This window comes from Hippocampus bargibanti, linkage group LG19 (assembly GCF_051943395.1).
Source record: "Hippocampus bargibanti isolate YZ-2025 linkage group LG19, ASM5194339v1, whole genome shotgun sequence".
NCBI classification, from domain to species: domain Eukaryota; kingdom Metazoa; phylum Chordata; class Actinopteri; order Syngnathiformes; family Syngnathidae; genus Hippocampus; species Hippocampus bargibanti.
The window spans coordinates 5,717,668-5,740,000 of record NC_142752.1 but is presented as its reverse complement, the minus strand read 5'-3'; the positions used below and the strand labels follow the sequence as shown (position 1 = coordinate 5,740,000).

Sequence of the window (22,333 nt, the reverse complement as noted above, 5' to 3'; positions counted from 1 at the left end):
TTTTTCACTTTCAAACCACCTTATCCCACACACACTTGGAGAGCTTCCCAAAAAAAAGAAAAAAAAAAAGAAAAAGGCCGTAATTTACATCCAATAGCCCACTCACCGCTAAAGCCCCATATTCCTTTCCCGGCCAACTCTCTCCCGGTCTACGCACGCGCATTGACAGATTGTCATATTCTGGCCACGCTCCCAGAGGAGAGATGAGAGAAGCAGGAGGGCAGATAAATGCCTATTACCATTCACACCAGCTCATTAATGCACATTTAAAACCCATGAGCACCAGCACAAAGCTCCCCGCGGAGAGCCATCATGCTATTATCGGGGCAGCGTAAACACCATAAAGCTGGCGTCGTAACATCAAACTCGACAGAATGTGCGGCGGAAATATTTGGAGGGCACAGAAGTTAGAACATTGAAGTGGTACTGACATCTGGAGACAACATTCCAAACCGTACCAAATCAGGTGACGTTTGACATTGCACAAAAAAACAACCAAGTTTTTGGCCTACCGTCATGAATCCATCCAGGAGGCCCGAGTCCGGTTTAGGCGGAGCTTGTAGCCGCTCCATTGACCATTTTTCGATGATGGACGACACCTGTGAGTTTTCCGTGTTGAGGATGCGAAAACCGGTCATGTTCACGCCGCTGAAACGGTACGGTTCCATGTCCAGGGCAAAAAGGTCCTGCACGCACATAAAGTTCATGGTTACTTGTGCAACAGTGGCAAAGGTAAAGAACCCGAAACTTGAGTTGAAAGTTTTTTTTTCCAGTATGCTAGCTCTTACTGGGGCGATACCTGTTTATTTATTTATTCCCCTCATCCTTTCCCTTACTCTTTCAAGGTTACACATATGTGTTTGGTACCCTTGCCATTTATCACACACCCATAGAAGGACGACCCAATTGTCCTGCATTCTGGCACTCTGAGCCGTCACAGCACCGTTGACAGAGTGGCCCGGAAATGGAGCGGCGATGTCACAGTTGGCTGCCTGCACCTGAACGCAAGCGCGGTACAGGCACTTTGGCTGCCTCGCAACATACAGCGGCATTGGTCTTCAATCTGAGAAAGTCGCCTGACAAGCAGCGTGAGGTTCCAAGATTACGTATGATATGTTGACAACATTATTTTAACTCATTCACTGCCATTTCGGAATTTATTCGGCGACTGGTCTTTCTTGTGGGTTGCTGATAAAGCGCTGGTCAGACCTCTGGCAAAGTTTTTCTCTCCCACCGGGGGGCACCATTTGCCTTTTGAAGAACTGCCCCCATTTCAATCTCAGATAACTCCAGACCCATTTAATTTATGAATTAACTCTTTTTTTCTGATTAAACAAGAGAGTCGAAAGTTTCTTACACTTAATTGAATGTTATGTGGGTCCTGCAATTTGAGTAAAAATCCCAGATCATCACTAGAACCCCCTCCTTTCACCACATCACCCCTGTCCTCCAGCAACTCCACTGGCTACCTGTTAAACATCGTATCGAATTAAAAATACTTCTGTTTACATTCAAAGCCATCCATAACCTTGCCCCTCCCTATCTTTCTGACCTGCTTCAAATCTCTGTTCCCTCTCGGTCCCTCAGATCCTCATCCTCCCTTCACCTCTATGTGCCCTCTGCCCGTCTCACCACGATGGGATGCAGAGCTTTCAGCCGCTCTGCTCCCAAACTCTGGAATTCTCTTCCACCCAACATCCGCAATATTGACTCCCTCCCTATTTTCAAGGCTCACCTCAAAACCCACTTGTTTAAAATTGCTTTCAATGTATAGTTCTATCTGCTATTTTATTATGTATCATTTTACTTATGGTTTTATTGTTATGTGCTTTGTTTTGTTTTTATTGTAAAGTGTCCTTGGGTGTTTTGAAAGGCGCTTGAAATAAAATGTATTATTATTATTATTATTATTATTTTATTATAAAAATGTCAAAAACCCTGGCACTGGAGTTGGACGCATTTTGTGTGAATGACCACAACTTCTGACCACTACACCTGGATGTAAATCCAGACCTGCTTTTCTGAATTGTTATGCATTAAGCTCATCCAGGCATGAACTAATTCCGTTGTCTATGAATAAATAAATAATATTTATTTATTTTCAAAATGGCGTCCCCGGATCACTGGAGACCCGCAAATGAGAGCTAGAGCTTTGGCAAAACAATTTGCAATCAATTATCATCTCGGTATCTCACAAAATAAACGCTAAAGTAATTATTTTTTCCCCCGTACACACGAGTAGAGCTACTGCAATATTTTGACAGCTCCTGTTAATCAGTCGTTTCTCCTTGTTACCTTCCTAGTTTGCATGATTTTTTTTTTCTTGTTCTGAAAATTTGCCTAAGCCTGTGCAGCACTGACTGATAGTCTGCCAGTTTTTTTTTTTTTTCTGGGCCGGAGGGATTTTCTGGCCATCAGAAAAAAAAGGATGCGGTGGAAACAAGCCTTGTTGTCTCCGTTGTGTAAAGTACGGCTGGATTGGAATGATCTGAACGGCTTGGGATGAACCGGATCTGTTGTCAACGGCTTCTTTGTCTTTGGGGATGAATCCACCGGTGGGATGAGTCACGGGAACAACGCCAAGATTGCTCTGATTTGATACGTGAAAGAGGCATTTAGTTTTTTAAAGGTAATTCCAGTTCATTTCTCAAATCAAGTGCAAGTATGAACCATTGGCATGACCAAAAATTGCTTCATAGTTAGCCGCTAATGGTTAATAAATCACCGCCTGGTTTATATCCTGAACTAGCCAAATGCAGCTGGGTGAGGCACCGGCGCCCCCTGCAAACCTTTGTGAGGACGAGCCATTGAAATTACGAATGGATGGATATGGAAAATAAAACCTGGTATGGCTGTGAGTGTAGCAGACTCATCAGTGGTGCAAAGCAAACATGGTGAAGCAGCATGTATCTGTTGTGCTGCACACAAACGGAATAAGCCGCCAATGGAAAATGTATTTTTACTTGTTTTTAAATGTTTTAAACATTCTACTTTTAATTGTGTTAAAAAAACAGGCCGAATAATATGGACGGTGTCCTGAAATCTTTGGCCACATTGTGTCGCGCTCTCATCGCTTATCAGCCGTGCGCTGTCACATGTCGTTTGCAGGTCAGTCTTGCTCAACCTTTTGTCTTTGGGCGCTCAGGTAACAGAGTGTCACATGTTCATTAGGCCCATAATGGACCTAATAGCTCACAGTAACATCTCGTCAGGGCTATTAGCCCTGTTCCAAGACCTCTTTTTCCTCATTCGGGTTCCGCCAAGATACGCCTTGTTTCATCCGCGGCTCTCTTTGTGGACGCTTGATCAAACGGCAAAGGCTGTCAGAAGCACACTAAAATATTTCCAAACTGTTTTTGTTTCTACCGCTTGAGATTGCGGACGGCGAATTTGGGTGCGAAAGGTTGGGGCGGAGCGGGATTGGAAAAAAAAAAATCGATTGAAGTCGAAGGCGCTGAAAATTCAAAAGGAGGTGTATTTATAGTGAGCTGCCTGCGTTGGGGGAAAGTTCAACCTTGTCAATCACAACAAAGTCAGATGATGGTTTAAATAACGGGGAGTTGTTTTTGAACGGACGCTCGGATGATGAGTTATTCTCGGCGACCAAAGACGCGGCGGCGACAGGTAAACAGACAAGTAATTCTACTAATGGAGTCGTGCGAAAATAACAACAACAACAGCATTTAATCACAGTTATCTCTATTGATAAAAAAAAAGTATAAAAGGTCATTCGACTTACCAGAGTGGTAAAAATATAGTGATAGTATTCTGTCATCATCCCCATGGCAAGAGCCTGCAGGGCAAAAAAAGATCATTCAAAAAAGCACACCTTACGATAATCCACATTTCATTTCATCGGCAGCGATGCGCCACGCTGACAAACAACAATGACTTATAAAATGCAATTTAGACATGGATTTTTGGATTGAACAACACCATCACGGTTACTTTTTGTTACTAAGTCAATGTGTGACATTCAGAGTAGCGGAATGTAAATAAAAAAATTAAAAGATAAGGCGTCAAGGATCTTTAACCCATTCACTGCCAGTCATGAATTTATTTGGGAATTGAAAATATGACCTAGAGCGAGCGAATTTGCTTGGGTGTTGTTTTTTTTTTTCTTGTTAGGTTGTCGATAAAGCGCTGGCCAGACCTTTGGCAATGTTTTTTCCTTTCCACAAGGGGGCACCATGTCCATTTTTTCCATATTAGCGCTTTGTTCTAGCTTCAGTTGTTGTTAAAACGCTATATGAACCAATATGTTTGAATTGCATTGTATTTTGGACAGCCGTCTTCGTTTTAAGCTCATATAACTCCAGACCCATATGATTTAGGAATTAACTCTTTTTTCCTGATGAAAGAAAAGCGTCTAAGGTTTCTAACGCTGTATTGAATATTGATGTCGTCCCAAAAGTCAATATTCTGTTGGTCCTGGAATTCAAGTGACAATGAAAAAAACCCTAGCACTGGAGTGGACATATGTTTGCACATCGTCTGGCAGTGAATGAGTTAATATTATAAATTTTGTTTACTTCAAGCCGCAAACGCTTTTCTCATTGGCAATTATTCAAGCTGACATTTTCTGTGAACTCAAACACGCCTGACTTTTCTGGTGTGTTTCATCCATCAAACTCTGAGGAGAAACTCCCAGAAATAAAAGGCAGGGGGAGGGAGAGCAATCCCATTGTATTTCAGTTCCTCAACACAAAAAAATTAATATGGACCATCCCCGACTCCTTTCACGCTATAATTGTCAATCATTTCATATTTTATGACCTGTTATTAAATCAGCGAAATCCACTAATGCGTCATTAACCGGCGTTAGCCGCTGTCAACCAAAATATTATATCCGCTGACAATCATTGTTTACCGCAGAATATGATCACACACAAGCGTTGGGGGAACCCCAACGCAAAAAAAGATCTTAACCGCTGCTTTAATTCTTCAATAAATAATCATTCTTGTTGTTTCCTGCCGAGACGCAGCTGTAAAGGCAATTCAGCCGACAATATGCTGGCGGTACGACGTCCGTTCATTTCGAAGCCCCTGCGGTTCTCATAAAGAATATGACTCTGCTCAACAAATTTAGCATGCGTGTGAGTGAGATTAGATATTCTAATTAAAACCCTCTATCGTGCCGTGAAGACGGAATGGGATCGGCGCTAAAATCTCATATTTTATGAAGGAATTATGGATGAGACAATCCCGGATGGTTTGCATACGTTTTGAAAGCATCAGAAGTAAAATTTTCAAGCTGATTTGGGAGAAGTTTGCATTCATGTGTCTGTGTGGGTTTTCTTCGGGTTTTCCGGTATCCTCCCACATTCCAAAAACCTACATATCTGGATAAAATGGCTGCATGAATGATAATGCGGCACTCATACCTGTTTTAATATCCGTGTCCACGACGGTTTTCTTTAGGTATTCCGGTTTCCTCCCACATTCCAAAACATCCATGTCTGGATAACATGGCCGCGTGAATGATAATGTGGCATTTATACCTGTTTTAATATCTGTGTCCACACGGGTTTTCTTTGGGTATTCCGGTTTCCTCACACATTCCCAAAACATCATGTCTGGATAAAATGGTCGCTTGAATGATAATGCAGCACTCATACCTGTTTTAATATCCGTGTCCGTGCGGGTTTTCTTTGGGTATGATAACGTGTCTGTGTGGGTTTTCTTTGGGTATTCAGATATCCTACGACATTCCAAAAACCTCTGTATCTGGATAAAATGGCTGCTTGAATGATAATGCAGCACTCAAAACCGTTTTAATATCCGTGTCCGTGCGGGGTTTCTTTGGGTATTCCGGTTTCCTCCCACATTCCAAAAACCCACATATCTGGATAAAATGGCCACTTGAATGATAATGCAGCACTCAAACCCGTTTTAATATCCGTGTCCGTGCGGGTTTTCTTTGGGTATACCAGTTTCCTCCCGCATTCCAAGAACATTCATATCTGGATAAAATGGCCACTTGAATGATAATGCGGCACTCATACCTGTTTTAATATCCAGGCAGCCATTTCGTGACCGCAATCGAAGATGACGTGGAATTCTTTTGCTTTCTTCATCTCTTTGAGAAGCGGCTTGGCGTCCTTAGTCTCGGTGGGCAGCTGTCGGATCTTCAAACGAATGTTGTATCGTGACGGCGCCTTGATTAGCTCTTGCAGTCGAATGAGTCCTGCGGACAAAAGGAGATGCGGACGGCCGCCGTGGCGTTAAAAAAAAAAGATGGCATTGTGTGCGCAATTGTTTTGATGTGCCGCCATTTTGAAGCGATGCGAAGATGCCTTAAACAAAGAGGTTCTCCAGGCTCATCTGCTTATGATTCCCTAATCCACATCCTCACTCCACCCCCATTCCGCCTGCCCACTCATTGATCCTCCTACTCGTACTTGAAGAGCAAATATACCAATACGGACCTATCGAAGCAATTTCATACAAAGTCGGAATGTTGCGCAACAAAAGCAGAAAGTCGTACTCCTCCGTCAGGTTCTGTTTGTCAAATGCTCACTTTTTGTACCCCCTCACATTTTTTTTCCAGTTTGGACTACACGCCCTAGTTGAAAGCTCTCCATTGTGATGAGACCACAACGAGTCATCCCTCCCATCCGATGAAAGCGGTTGGATTGATGGGAGAGATGATTACTTGTCATGGTTATAAAAATGGATGGAAGGCCGAGGGTATTTTGAGAAGTGAGATAGGATTTTTTTTTTTTTTTTATGGAACCACTTTAAGATAGCTGAGCCTATTTCTTATGTTGAAATGAACTAGCGTGTGAGCACCATAATGGGGTCCCCGGGAGTGAGACTGGATCTCTGGATGGGGTGTCAAATAGGAACACGGATTTCTTGTTGTGTGAAAAAAAAAAGCAAAAAAAATCGAACATTGTGAGGAAGGATGGCCAAACTCTCCAAAGCTCTCCTTGGGGGATTCTAAAAGACGCCCATGTGTGACAGAAAATCTCTTTTTTATAGAAAAAGAGGAGGAAGTGGCTTGTACGTTCGTGGATGAGGGGGTAAAGGGGTTCTTGTTGACTGTTAACTCATTCAGTGGCATTCACAAATTTATTCGGGAATTGAAAATATGCAGAGTGCCATTCCCAAATTCGTCCAAGTTTAGTTTTTTCATGCTTGGTTGCCGATAAAGTTCTGGCCATGGCCTCTGGCAGTGTTTTTTTTCTTTTCCACAAGGGGGTAGCATTTCCCCTTTTTCCATGTTAGTGCTTTTTTGTCCAGCTTCAGCTGTTGTTCAAGCGCCATAGAAACCAATATGTATGTATTGAGTTGTATTTTGGACAGCCACCCTCATTTTAAACTCATATAACTACAGACGTATATAATTTAGGAATTAACTCTTTTTTCAGATCAAAGAAGAGAGTCTAAGGCAAGAGTGTCAGTCATCCTTTTTTTGCCGCGGGCCACATGTAGTTACAATTTCTTCTCGAGGGCCATAATGAAGCCATTAGAATGTTTAATTCCCTCCACATATTACATATAGGGCTCACAACAAATTCATGAATAACTAGTTTTCAAATTTGTAGTCGAATAATGACTGATATTGTGGTTTACATGAGACTATTTTAAATTTTGGTTTGGACTTTAGCAAGCATCATGGCACTTGACATGCTTGATTTGCTTTCACGGGCCGAATAAAATGATGTGGCAGGCCAGATTTGGCCCCCCGGCCTTGATTTCGACATCCGCGGTCAGAGGTTTCTAACGCTGTACTGAATGTTTATGTAGTCCTAAAAGTGAATCTCTCTCTCTGGGTCCTGGAATTCAAGTGACAATGACAAAAACCCTGGAACTAGAGAGAACACATTTTTGCACGTCTGGCAGTGAATGAGTTAAGTCTTAGAAATGGTGGGGAGGGGGTTAAACTAAGATTCAATGATTATGTATGATGTTGCGCAAGATTTTTGGATGATTTTTGCTTAGCTTCCGGCTTTTTGTGATCTCACTTCAGAAGTTAACGATTAGCTCAGAAGCATCAGAACGGCAAAGCCTTTTGTTTTCCTATTATTATATTTTTTTAACTGGACTTTTGTTTCAAATTCAGCTTTTTGATCTGAAAACCAACCAGTTTATAGCAAAAACAAAGGAATAGAAATTGCCGTTGTTATACTTTTGGGTAGGGGGTGTTTCAGTTCAGGGCAAACATCAATATTGGCCCAAATATGGAGGCCTTTATGGCAGTCACAGTGAGCTCTTTTGATGAAATTTGCTGCTAGGAATAAAAATATAATCATGTTTTCTATAGGTGGGATAGATTCGGAAAAAAAAACATTTGGAAGTGAATTGGCATTGGAAAACAGATTGCGTGCAACTTTGGATGGAATCCCCAATGGATGCATCTGAAAAATAAGAGCTCTGACGCCCAATACGCAAACCAATTCTCTTCTAATGGAAAAGGTTGAGAAGCTATACAGACACATGTCCGCTCAAGTGTTGAAACTGTCATTTTGGGAGGTGTTAATCTTAAAAAAAAGCTGTCAAGGGAGCTGAACGTTTGTGAAACACTGTCAGTGTAGATATTTGTGGGTTCTCGCTAATGCCTTCAGACATTTCCCCCCCTGGATCTTCTAACGGCTGTGTGTGAATATTTTATCCTCTCCGATAGTCTTTCCCTTCCAGCCGTCAGATAGGCTCCAAATCAGTAGCTAAGGGCCCTGGAGCATGAAGCTGTGTGATTTGTGAGCCTGGGGCCAGGTGAAGATGGTGGTGGTGGTGACGGGTGGGAAAGGTTTTCGAGGCTACACAACTGTCACACTTTTAACGCCGTCAGGTATGTTCGACGCCACCCCCCGCAAACACTCCCCTGCCTCAATCCACCTTTGGAGCAGGTCTCAGAGTGGCGATTTGCTGGACGACATGCGGAGCTCCCGAGCAAGGGAGGCGGGGGAGCTCAAGGGGACGGACATAGATGAATGTGGCTATTGGGACGGGGGCTAGCATGCTGCGACGTGACGTGCAAACACCCGGGAGTTATCCAGCGCCATCCGATAATAACCACTGTGACAAATATGCGGCCTGATATGAGCTCGGATGGCATTCACACCGACCAACGTTGACCCAAATGATGTATTATTATTATTATTATTATTATTATTATTATTATTATTATTATTATTTGTAGTAGTAGTAGTAGTAGTAGTATCTCTTTGTCAATGGATGCTACAGCTGCGTGTTTGCTTTCAACATTTAGCTTGTAGTAGACGCGCACATTCCACCATAACGTTCCTGATCCACTGCTGAAAAGGACGCTTGGATCCTCTCCTCTGTCGTCTAAAACTGCTTCATGTCACAAAGAGGGTACAGCAAGTGCTGAAGAATGAATGACTCACTGTGTCTTTGTGTTGTTATATTATTTGTTATTTCATTTTTTTGTTCTTTTACCTTTAAGATGGCGCGCTGATAGTGGATGTGATAGTGCTCCTGTATTTTGTTTTTCTACTTCTTTCTTTCCTTTCCTCTCCCTTTCATAACTTTGCTGCTGTGAAATGTACATTCATCCACTGCGAGACGAATAAAGGTACATCCAATTCAATCCAAATCCAATCCAATTATTATTTTATTATTATTATTATTATTAGTAGTAGTAGTAGTAGTAGTAGTAGTAGTAGCAGTAGTATTAGTAGTAGTATTAGTATTAGTATTAGTATTAGTATTAGTATTAAAAAAGAAGTCGAACAGGGCGTGTCACCTTATATGTTATTTAGTTTTTTTTTGTTATTTTGACTTCAAGATGGAGCCGCGAGAGAGGCTGCCTTTATAGCCGCTCCCGTATTTTGTTCTTGTACATCTTCCTTTCCTTTCCTCTTACTTTTCATCACTTTGCTGCTGTGAAATGTAAATGCCCCTTCTGCGATATTAATAAAGGGTAATCCAAACCAATTGTTTTTATTTGGGGGGGCGGGGTTCTCTAAGTTAGCAGGGAGTGGCCTCGCTCATGGACGATGATGCAACTTGACAGAATGGTTTTTATCGTCGTCGACAGAACTGTTTTAAGCGTTTTTATCCGGGAATGCTCCCGTCAAAAAAATGATGATGAAGTATTTTTGCCAGGGTTGATATGTGCTACAATTTAGTTTGAAGAAAATGTGTTCAAATATTGAACCAGTCCAACCTTGTCGGTGGCAACTAACAAAATTAAATGTAATGCACTCCAAGTTCCAGAAATGTTGATTTTTGGGGGGAATTAATGTTTTTCCACATTGTGACACTCGCCAATACTTCAAAACTCATAACGTGCGCTATTTTCCTTGCATTAAGCTGCCATCGCCCCCAAAAGCTCGTAAATTGTGTACTATTTGAATGGCGCTACCTTCGGCGGGGCAATTACCTTTTCGCTCGTAAAAATATCAAGCCGCTAAAATACAACTGGTCTCTTAAAAGGCACATTATGAGGCCCTTCACCAAGCGTACGGAGAGACAAAATGGCTCACAGCACACCCCGGCCCCCCTCCCCACTTTTAGAGATCAAGTGTCTGTGTGTTATTAATGGCGTCTGTCAAAGCACCCACAACACAGTGCGGCATTGCATTAATCTGAAGAGACAGTGGGTCATTCTGGGTAATGTGGTCCTGCCTCTGATTTTTAGTTATTTATTTTATTTTTTTAAAGCCTCATACTTGTGATGTCTTTGTAGGAAGAACGGCGAGGAGAGCTGTACCCGGAGCACCGAGCGAGAACAGGAAGCTATTGATTTTGGAATTAGCTTGACAGGTTGCAAAGCACTCGCCCCACTCTTGAGTGTGTCTTTTGTAGTTTCCGTCTGGTGCCTCTTGCCACGAAGGGCATTTAAAAAAAAAATAAAGATTAGCACTTTTTACCATCAACAACAACAGCAACCTCCTGTGACTTTGCGGAAATGGCTTACGGGCTTAACAAGGTAATAGAAGCAGCAGCTGTTACCTGTACCTGTGCTGTCGTCGTAGACCACGGTGACGGTTCTCCATTTGAAGAAGTGGACCAGGTCCAGAATGGCTCGGCTGAGGGACGAAAAGTCCGGGTACAGGCTGACGTAGTAAGAATCCCTGTTGTCCGACACCTGATGCTTCCATTTCGTTTGGACGTGGGGCACTCCCAGAGCGTTGCAGATGGACTGGACCGCATTGGCCGAGGAACTGTGCGACGGTCCGAATATGGCTGCCACTCCCAGGGACAGCTGGTCACATGCTGCGGCGAGGATGCGACCGGAGGCATAAAAGAGCAATTTCAACACTGATATCACTGATATCCACTAAAAACATTGAAGCGGCCAGTGAGTCCATCAGTCTTTCAAGGTTATTTTAGTTAGCAAAAGTTTAGTTCCCAAATTTCCCGAACCCTTCTGTCGGCTCACCTTTGCGGGAGGCCTCGAAGCTGTCAAAGATGTTTATTCTCTGGATGTCGTAGGTCAGCGTGGTGTTCGGGAGCAAAGTGCGGTTCCTGTTGATAGTGTTCAAGGCAAATTTGAAGGCGAGTTCCTCAGCTCCTGACGGGCCGCTTTCGATGGATTCAAATATTCCTCCTGCAAGCAGAAAAGAAAACCAGAGTTGAACAAATATTTCAGCCCACTAATGATTTTTTCATCTTTATCTAGATCAAGAAATGCAAGGTGGGCGGCCCGGTAGTCAAGTGGTTAGCACACCGGCTTCACAGTGCAGAGGTCGCCGGTTCGCGTCCCGGTCCGGCCTCCCTGTGTGGAGTTTGCATGTTCTCCCCGGACCCGCGTGGGTTTTCTCCGGGTACTCCGGTTTCCTCCCACACTCCAAAAACATGCATGGCAGGCAGATTGACCACTCCAAATTGTCCCTAGGTGTGAGTGTGAGAGTGACTGTTGTATGTCTTTGTGTGCCCTGCGATTGGCTGGCAACCAATTTAGGGTGTCCCCCGCCTCGTGCCCGAAGACAGCTGAGATAGGCTCCAGCAACCCCCGCGACCCTAATGAGGAATAGGCAGTACGGAAAATGAGATGAGATGAGAAGAAATGCAAGGTCAAGTGACCATGTTGCCAATATGTTCATTAGACTCAGATTACATTTGAATCCAATTTGGCTGCGCATAAACATGTCAACTACAGTAAAGTCTCGTTATATCGATATTCAAGGGAGTCCGAAAAAATATCGATATAACCGGGACTATCGATATATCCGATATCGATATAACGAGACTTTACTGTATTATAAAATCTGATCAGATTCAAAATAAAACTGCCAGCATTGCAACAATGTCAAATTGGTTCGTTTACATTGGTGCTGAAAACACAATCAGGATTCAATCCAGATTGGGCATCGTTTGGAATAACATTTTTTGACACCGTATATAAATATCTGATGTATATCCATTACATTTGCACATGTAATTGGTTATGGTAATTTTATTATTTATACATATAGTCTATTTATTTATTTATTTATTTATTCATTCATTCGCTTATTTATTTATTTATCTGTTTATTCATGTATTTATTTATTTATCTGTGTATTTATGTACTTATTGGTTTATTCATGTATTCATTTGTTGTTTAATTTATTTATTAACTTATCGATTTATCTCTGGATTTATTTGTCTACTTATCTATTTATCTATTCATGTATTTATCCTTTATTTATATCTGTTTATTTATTTATTTAATTAATTATTTATTTAGTTATTTAGTTATTCGTGTATTATGTATACATGTACTTTTTTACTTCGTTTATTCATTTATTCGTTTATCTATTGATCTATGGATTTATTTGTCTACCAATTTATTTAGTTGGTGATTTAGTCATTTATTTATTCATCAGTTTATTTATTTATTTACTTACATATTTATTTATATATTCATATTTTTATTTGTTTTTATTTATTCATTCATCTATTCATCTATTTCTCTGCATATCTACATATCTATTTATCATTATTATTTATGTATTTATTTATGATGAAGACGCCACGACCCCGGACCAAATGAACTCCATTTCCATGATTTCCTAACACCAACAAATTGCGATGGATACCGCAAATGGCGTGTGAAGGTGCCAAGTGGAACATTGACGGGCGACATAAGCACATTTGGTTCCCAGTACTCTTTGGCATAATTAATGACGTGCAGATGAAAGGTTGAGTTCAGTGGTGGGCGACCTTCCTTAACCGCCTCACTCAGCCTTGACGGCAAAGGCTGACTTTTCCATTTCCCTCTATTGATTTCAATCAATCATCAAACTAGAACGTTAAAAAAAAAAAAACGCAGACAGCGAAGAGGTAAACTTAGCACGTGATTTGAATATAAACATCTTTTTCAAATGTCATTGCACGCTCATGTTCATTTTTTTTGTTTCCTTGATGTCTGCACGGAGACGATCCTAATGAGCGGGAATCGACAAAGCAAGAGTGCGGTGACAATAAACTGCAAGCAACGCATACTGTTTGAGACTAAATTATCACCGCTGAGGTATCGTTAATTTTAAAACAGCTCCCCTTGGATTTTTTTTTTTTTTTTGTGGAGCAGAGCAAAAGCCATTAAAGCTACAAACAATCCCCTTAGTATCGTTTGCAACTTTAAATAAGGCAAAGTAAAGCTCGCATTGATTTTCAGAATCAGAATCAGAATACCTTTATTCGTCCCACAATGGGGACATTTGCAGTCCACAGCAGCAATTGAAATTTTCCTCCATGTTTTTCTTTTTTTAGCAAGTAGAAAATATGAATTAAAAAAATCCAGTAAAAAAAATCCATCCAAATATTCCTAAAAAGAGCAGCTGATTGAATGTTTTGAAAAACTATTCCCTATTTCCTGCTAGACATCACAGGTGTCAAAGTTAAGGCCCGGGGGCCAGATCTGGCATTCCACATAATTGTATGCGGCCCTCAAAAACAAATCCATGATGGTCGCTAAAGTCTGAACCAAAATTTCTAATTGTCAGATGTAATCCACGATAACAGTCATTATTCTTGACTTCGGTTGTAAAAAATAATAAATAAATAAATAAAGTGAACACATCGGATGAATTTGACACAATGAATAAAATCATTGCTATTGTTGTATTGTTATAATATATAGCTAGCTAGATATTAGCTATCTATTAGCTAGCTAGCTTTCTATCTATTTGAGTTACTTCCGGGTTGAGTGAACGCTGGCGCATGTGGCTACCGCTGCTCACCCACAGAAAAACTGATCCTGTGACTAAAGTGACTGAGAGTTTTGAAAGGCGATTATAAATGAGATTATTATTATTATTATTATTATTATTATCAAACATTTTTATGGTTGTGCAAAATTCATAATGGCCCTTCAAGCTAATTATAATGAAGGTTAATTGATCAAAAACTCCAATTTACCATATCAAGGGGTATTAATGCTGTATTATATATTTTAAGTAGAAATGAGGTAGGAATTCTCTTTTTAAGCACCATTTTGTACGTGCTAAAAAATTATCCAATTGTTTCAATTTTTAGATTGGCATCAGAAAGCAGTCCTTTAAAGACTTGGCTAACTTGGATGACCGAATGGGCAGCGGGTGTGCATGCTGGAAGGAAAGCCCTCCACTGCAGCCTCGCTGGATGGAACCACACAAGACATGATCAAAACACACTCAACACAAGTAACGCTTTGCGTTGGGTGTACATTGAGCTATTTCCTTACAATACCTGTACATTTTCACTTTCCGCTCGAGGCCAGAACTGAACGGGATTAAATTAAATGGAAATAGATGAAACGTGGCGAAGTATCAATTTGAACTCATCAAGTCATTTAAGCGAAGGATTTTTGTTGTGCTTGTCATCGAGTCTACTACTACTACAGTAATGGAATTGTATTTTCTTTCATCCATCTCATCTCACCTTAAAGGGAGGAAAGGGGGGGGGGGTAGAAAATCCATAATTGGAATCACGTCAGCCTCAGCTAATACACAATGATTACGCTCTGGCCTTGCGGCCTCTTGCGAGCAGGCAGAGCTCACTGGGTGTATTCAAACAGACTTCAAATGAGCAGTCGGCGCGTGGGGTGGAGAGTGGGGTGTGTGTGACACTCTTGACTTCTTTGCCACGTTCTGCATGGCCTGGACATGAAAGTTGGATTGAAAAGGGACTTTTTTACCCTATGGATTGAATTAGGCAATTTTCAAACTGAAAAAAAAAATAATGTACAGTAATTCGACAGTGTATCACTTCTTCTGTTGAAGCGTGGTGAGGAGTTAGTCTGTTTTTTTTTAATTCAAATCAAATTGTGAACAGTCGGAAATGACTAACTGTTATTTTGAAAATATTTATTTCATAATTTGGACTCTTATTTCAGGAAACAGTTAAAGGACAACCGACGTCACTTTTTTGTTTTTAACTGTCATCAGAAAAACGTTTTATAGCATCTAAAATACCCAAAACACACAGTATATTTTTATTCAAATGCAAAACACCAATAAAAATGACTTAAAGTGTCCAAAATCTGCAAAAAATTTAGCTGCGAATTGGGCATTTTCAGAAAGTCCCGCCCCCAGTTTGTGATGTCACTGCAAGACGTCTTGCATAACTGGAGAATCAAAACAATGGCTTCAGATTCGGAGAATATGCTTTCTTGTTACACATCCAGTTATGAATATGATTCAAATAGTTCTGAAGAGGAAAACATACATGTTTGCAATCGGTTAAAGCAGTTATTCCCTGTCATTTTGAGGCAACATTGAGGGCAAATTTCTCACCGAAAAAGAGGGACAAAATGGCGACCTCCTGTGGCCACCTCCGTTTCCACAGGCTGATGAATTCCTTATATGGAGCTTGGAAGCCCTCTTCTGGTGGCGTTTGGGTGCAACACGAGGTCCCCAAACCAAACATTACAGCAATATACATTGACGTGATGGAAGGACCGCTACAGGGGCGTTCCTTTCGTGACGTCACGTACGGACTCGTCACCAACTCAAAAACAAGACTTCCTGAATACTCAGCGCGAGTCTTAAAACGTAAAATATAGCTATATGCGGTGGAATCTTTGTAAAATACGCTCAGTAGAAGTCATTTGAAGCCATTTTACAAATTATGGACACAACTTGTCCGGAGACGTCGGTTGTCCTTTAAATGCAATCCTTTTCTGGTCGCCACAAGAACATGATAACATCTACAGCCTAATTCAAATATTTGTTTCATGGAATTGTATTCAAGTCTTCCCAAAAGTCCCTTCCTATCATTTAATTGTGTTTCTGTTTGCTGCAGCGCTTATTATATATCTATTTTTTCCTCATCTGGTCAAATTTCAGCCTCTATGTGCGGATTTCGAATTGGCCTCACAAGAAGCAAAAACGAAAATTGATTTTGTATCTTGTCATACAGTAACTGTGGAGTCCAATTAATTTGTTCTTTAACTCATTTACGGCCATTCGCAAATTTATTCGGGAATTGGAAGTATGACGTACAGCGCCATTCCTGAATTATATTATTATTTTATTGCATGCATGGGTGCCGATAAAGTGCATTCCATGGCCTGTGGCAATTCTTTTCCACAAGGGGGTAACATTTCCCATTTTTTCATGTTAGCGCTTTGTTCAAGCTTCAGCTGTTGTTAAAGCGCTACATAAACCAATATGTGTGTATTGCATTGTATTTTGGACAGCTGCCCTCATTTCAAGCTCTTATAACTCCAGGCCCATATAATTTAGGAATTAACACTTTTTTTAAGGAAGAAGCGACTCTAAGGTTTCTAACGCTGTTTTGAATGTTTATGTGGTCCTAAAACTCAATATTCTGTGGGTCCTGGAATTTGAGTGACAATGACAAAAACCCTGGCACTGCAGTGGACACATTTTTGCACGTCTGGCAGTGAATACGTTAAAAATATGTGTAACTGTCAACGAAACAGAAGAGACTTAGGCAGAGACGCAGTCGTCCAAAAGTACTCGCCGAATGACTCCACGGCTATTAGACTACGTTCGTCAATTTTGTTTGCCAGATTGAAACAGGACTATTTAAGAAAAATACCCTCCTGAGTGCCGAACAGCCTAACACAAAATTGTTTTAAGATTACACCAGCATGGGGAAAAACTCATTTCGGCATGTCCTGAGAGTCTAAAATTAAATTACTCTGCAAAATGATCAGATAATAACACGCTAATTCAATTCGGAAACAACACCTAACTACTTGTTGCGCGGCACCTTTCAAAGAAACAGACGCCGAATTATTTTCACCTGCTTAATTTAGGGAGCAGAGGTTGTTTTTCTTTCTTTTTCGCAGTAGTACTTTCATAATTGAAGCAAAATAGCCTCTGTTCCGTTCTGTCCTTTCATAACATGTTGTTTTGGTCTAAATGACTGCAGGTGTGTGAATCACAGTGGCGAGTGGTTTGTGTGTGTGTGTGTGTGTGTGTTTGTGTATGAGATGAGCGATAAAGCCACCATCAGAGTTACGGGTGTGAATAATGGCGCAAATCAAAGCTCGGCGTGAGTTAATGCGAGATAATCACCCTTTGCGAGAAAACAGGGCTGCCGATTTGAGTGTCCCACTATGTTTGTGGATGAGCTTTCCTGCTCTGGTGTGATTGTGTATGTGAGAGCACCAAAGAGTGAGAGGAGAGTGGAAATGAAAGTGCTGCGTGGGAGGGTGTTTTTTATGTGTGTTTTACTCCCTTTAATATACACAATGCAAACTGAGTGCCTTGATGTGTTGCAGAGAAAATTGGTTTATTATCCTTGGGAGGGGATCTTATGAAGGGGGGGGGGGGCTAAATAGTAAACACACAATCGTAACTCTGAAATCACATTCATTACTTTTTGAATTGGAAGCCAACTGGACGCGCGGACAGCAAAAGGGGGAAGGTTTGCGCGATGCATGAAAAGTACAATTAGCTTTCTTTACTCAAGGATGCAGACGGAGATTGAGTCAGATATGTTGTCATGGCGACGGGCGCATCCACGCCACGGCTGAGAAGTAGCGGCGCTTTGCGAGCGCCAGCCGGCTGATTGGTAGAGGAAGGACGCCGAGATAGAGCGGATGGGCCTGTCTCCGACTGCCTGTGTGACTAATGACCGGAGGTTTAGCTGCGGGTTGGTGGCGGGGGCCCTGTGCTGCCATGGCAACCGGTGAGCAAAAGCGTTGTTAGGCTAAGTGGCCCAGGTGAGTGCACGCCGACTCTCAGTCGGGTCGTGAAAGCCTCTATACCATCATATATTTCTTTTTGGGTGGGGTTACGCTATGTAAATTCTGGACCGCTCCCCGTATGTTGGCCTGCAAATGCGAGTGGATGCATTAAAGCCATGCCCACTCATTAATCTGCCCTTTCCGTTGCTAATGGACCGACCTTCAAACATGACATCCGTAAGGGATGCTTTTGCCTCCTGGAAGACCACCTAGAAGTGTGACCAAGACCACTCAATTTGGATAATGTCAGAAAAACAATAAGTATAAGAAAATCATGATTAACTCATTCACTGCCAGACAATGTGCAAAAATGTGTCCACATTCAGTGCCAGGGTTTTTGTCATTTTCACTCGAATTCAAGGACCCACAGAATATTGAGTTGAGAATGACATAAACATTCAATGCAGCACAAGAAACCATAGACTCTCTTCTTTAATCAGAAAAAAATGAGTTAATTCCTAAGTTATATGGATCTGGAGTTATCTGAGCTTCAAATGGGGGCAGTTGTACAAAATACAATGCAATACATACAAATTTGGTAATATGAAATGAATGAATATGGAAAAAAGGGAAATGCTGCCCCCTTGTGGAAAACAAAAAAACTTTGTCAGAGGTCTGGCCAGCGCTTTATCAGTATCCAAGCAAGAAAAAAAGCAAACCCCGAATGGCAGCGAATGAGTGAATAATTCTAACCATGGAAAAAAATATCCCAATTTATGTCACAATCTGGTTGGCGACCAACGGGTGGCGCTATCGGCCCCGCCTGCACCTGCACAGGTGTTGGTCGTTCCAATCAGTGGCAGTTAAAAGGACTCCCAGCACAACCATTCCGTGTCGGGTCATTGTATGTGTTTGCGTCACCCTGTCAGATTTGTTTCATCTTGGCAGATTTTTACTTTGATACTTTGTACTTTTCTGTTCGGATGACTTTGATGCTTTAGATTTTGTTCCTGCTGACTTTATTTTAATACAATTTGTCAAATACAACCTGCTGCTCCTTCTTGCCTGCTTATTTGGGATCCACAACCATCACCACCTCGCAAACCGTGACAATTTATAGCAGCAAAGTTATGAAAGGAAGAAATTAGAAGATGAAAAAGTAGAGGAGCTGCTGCAAAGACAGCATTTATTTATTTATTTTATGTTATTATGACTCATTCCTTATTGATCACAGAGAAAACATTGACACCAAATGAACTGTATGGAGAATTTTCATGACATTAAAACTAACCTACAACCTAAAAAAATAAAGACAAATCAAGTGTCACCCTGTCTTCAAAAATAAATAAATCCAACAATGAACCACAGCCCCGCATTACGATAAGTAAACAGAATGCTATTGAGAGCGCACACAATCCCTGCCCTGTCAGTCCCGAGCATTTTGACACCGAGCTCAACCGTCCCCTGACACTCGGGGCCGCTAAGCCTCCAGCTGACTCAGACACTTGAAGTGACGCGTGCGAGCACACACAATCACGCGCCGGCACCGTTGAGCTTAAACCGAGCTGTCAGCCACAAAACAAGTACGGCAAAAAAAAAATGGGAGCGTTGCGCGGCCGCACCTGTGGCGCTTGCTGCAGCTTTGGTGTACTGTAATTTCCCGGTGTATAAGGCGCACCCAAAAGCCTTGATTTTCTTCAAAAGATGACCTTGTGCCTTATACGCAGTAGCGCCTTATATATGAAGTAATATTGAGCCATATATTGAGGCACACAGGTGCGCCTTATACTTTGGTGCGCTTTATACTGTACACTGGAAAATACGGTCAGTTCCAGGTTACATTTGAAAAAAAATGTAGGTTTATCCCCAAATGAAAAAAAAAACCCACAGAATATTGTGTTTTAAGAGTACATAAATATTCAATACAGCATTGGAAACCTTGAGACTCTGTTATTACATTAGAAAAAAATTACCATATTTTCCAGTGTACTACTACTACTAACGCGCGCCAAAAAGCCTTGATTTTCTTCAAAAGGTGACCCTGCGCCTTATATGCACGTGCGCCTTTTATGTGAAGTAATATTGAGCAACAACAGGTGTCAGCGGCCACCAACTTCATTTTCCCCTCCCCTGTAGAATAAATAATGCGTACATCAAGTTGCGATCTATTAGCTATCTATTAGCTAACTATCTATGAGTTATCAATTAGCTAGCGAGCTAACTTTCTATCTATGTGAGTTATTCCGGGTTGAGTGAAGGCTGGCTCATGTTGCTATCTATTAGCTATCGAGCTAGCTAGCTATTTATTTACTATATATTAGCTATCTAGCTAGCTATTAGTTATCTATTAGCTAGATAGCTAACATTCTATGTATTTGAGTTATTCCGGGTTGAGTGAACGCTGGCGCATGTGGCTGCCGCTGCTCACCCACAGAAAAACTGATCCTCTGACTGTAAAGTGACCTTGAGAGTTTTGAAAGGTGCTTAGAAATGAAATGTATTATGATTATGATTATGATTATGATTATGATTATGATTATTACTACTACTACTGTAGCGCCTTATAATTTGGTGCACCTTATATTTGGAAAACTGTTGTATCTTTTTTTCATTCATTAAAGGTGCGCCTTATACTCCAGTGCGCCTTATATATGGAAAAAGTTTGAAAATACGCCATTTATTGGGGGTGCGCGTTATACACCGGAAAATACAGTAATACTCAATTCTTCAATGAATGGCACATTGTACAGGTGTTTTCTTCTATATTATAAGGCACATAGAATGGAAGCTATAATAGCAGTTACAGTTGCATTATGCATCCACTAGATGCAGCGCCGCAAATGGGAATACAATGCAATACAATACAATACAATACAATACAATACAATACTTTTTTAAGATCAGACGGACCTTTTTATTGGTCAGCACGGAACAATTTGGGATTGGTACGTTATCTGATTTCTATTCAAAGATATTCAAGATGCAAATACAGTCTGCTTTCCTTTGATGGGCTGCCTAAATTATTAACTCAGGAGATGTAGAATAAGTCCACCTTTTTTGCCAAACGGTCCATCTCATCAATTTCCCATTAGGACTGTGTGCACACTTCAATTAGAAAAGGCGGCGCCAAGCTGACCCGGTTCCAACAAGAAGCACCCGTGATGGTATAACACGTATTCACGGGGAGCGGCGGCAACAGATGTGCGCGTTCTCGCCGCTCTCAATAATGTGCCAGCTAACTCCGCTAAATACGTGCTAATTTGCAAGGCCTCACAGTGGCTGCGCTCAACTAGCAGCTGACATTTTGTGTGCTAATTTGTCAAGGAGGGAGCCCTTTTGGCTCTAATTGTGCCAAATTGTGAGTACACTTCGACAGGGGCCCCCGCGTGCCAGACCCTCAAACGACTTCATGCCCGCTTGCAAGATCTCGGCTGAAATTAATTTGCGAATGGCGCTGGATTAAAAAAAATAATAAAAAAAAAAATCAGCAAAGATGTGGTTGTCATGTCGGTCATCGGTACTAATATTTTTTGTCGCGATAGTCAAGTGCAAGTACAGAATATACAAAAGATGTATAAAGCTAGCTAGCTGGTTAACTGGCTATCTTTTAGCTATTTATTAGCTATCTAGCTGGCTAGCTATCTGTTAGCTATCTATCAGGTTGGCTGGCTAGCTGGCTATGGATTGCCTATCTGTTGGCTATCTAGCTGACTGGATAGCTAGCTATCTGTTAGCTATCTATCCGGCTAGCTAGCTGGTTAGCTGGCTATCTATTGGTTATCTATTAGCTAGCTAGATATCTGGCAGGCTATATAGCTTGCTATCTGGCCCTCTATTAGCTATCTATCCGGCTGGCTGGCGGGCTAATGGCTGGCTGTATATGAGCTGTCTGGCTAGCTGGCTATCTATAAGGTATCTATCCAGCTAGCTAGCTATCTATTGGATGTCTATTAGTTAGCTAGTTGGCTGGCTATCTATTAGCTATCTATTAGCTAGCTATCTGTCAGCAAACTATCCGCCTGGCTATCTATCTATTAGCTGGCTACCTGGTTAGCTGGCTATCTTTTAGCGATCTATCAGCTGGCTAGCTGGTAATCTATTAGCTGTCTAATAGCTAGGTAGCTAGCTAGCTTTTTATTTATTTGACTTATTCCGGGTTGAGTGAACGCTGGCGCATGTGGCTGCCGCTCACCCACAGAAAAACTGATCCAGTGACTGTAAAGTGACCTTGAGCGTTTTGAAAGGCGCTTACAAATGAAATGTAAATAAATAATTGGAGCTTCCAATTCGCATGCC

At 41.4% G+C, this 22,333-nt stretch overlaps 1 protein-coding gene across 3 annotated transcripts in view; it reads right to left on the bottom strand.

The window, feature by feature from the left end:
* Nucleotides 1–22,333, bottom strand: part of LOC148883735 (glutamate receptor ionotropic, kainate 2) — a 73,631-nt gene that overhangs the window by 38,835 nt on the left and 12,463 nt on the right. For 2 of the 3 annotated variants that reach the window (XM_089021427.1, XM_089021429.1), the window contains exons 2-6: nt 11,354–11,521; nt 10,924–11,187; nt 6,006–6,187; nt 3,740–3,793; nt 513–686 (exon numbers count right to left, since the gene is read on the bottom strand). In XM_089021427.1, coding sequence (XP_088877553.1) covers nt 513–686; nt 3,740–3,793; nt 6,006–6,187; nt 10,924–11,187; nt 11,354–11,521 — 842 coding nt within the window. The remainder of the gene's footprint in view (nt 1–512; nt 687–3,739; nt 3,794–6,005; nt 6,188–10,923; nt 11,188–11,353; nt 11,522–22,333) is intronic. The other variant, XM_089021428.1, reaches the window with a different exon arrangement.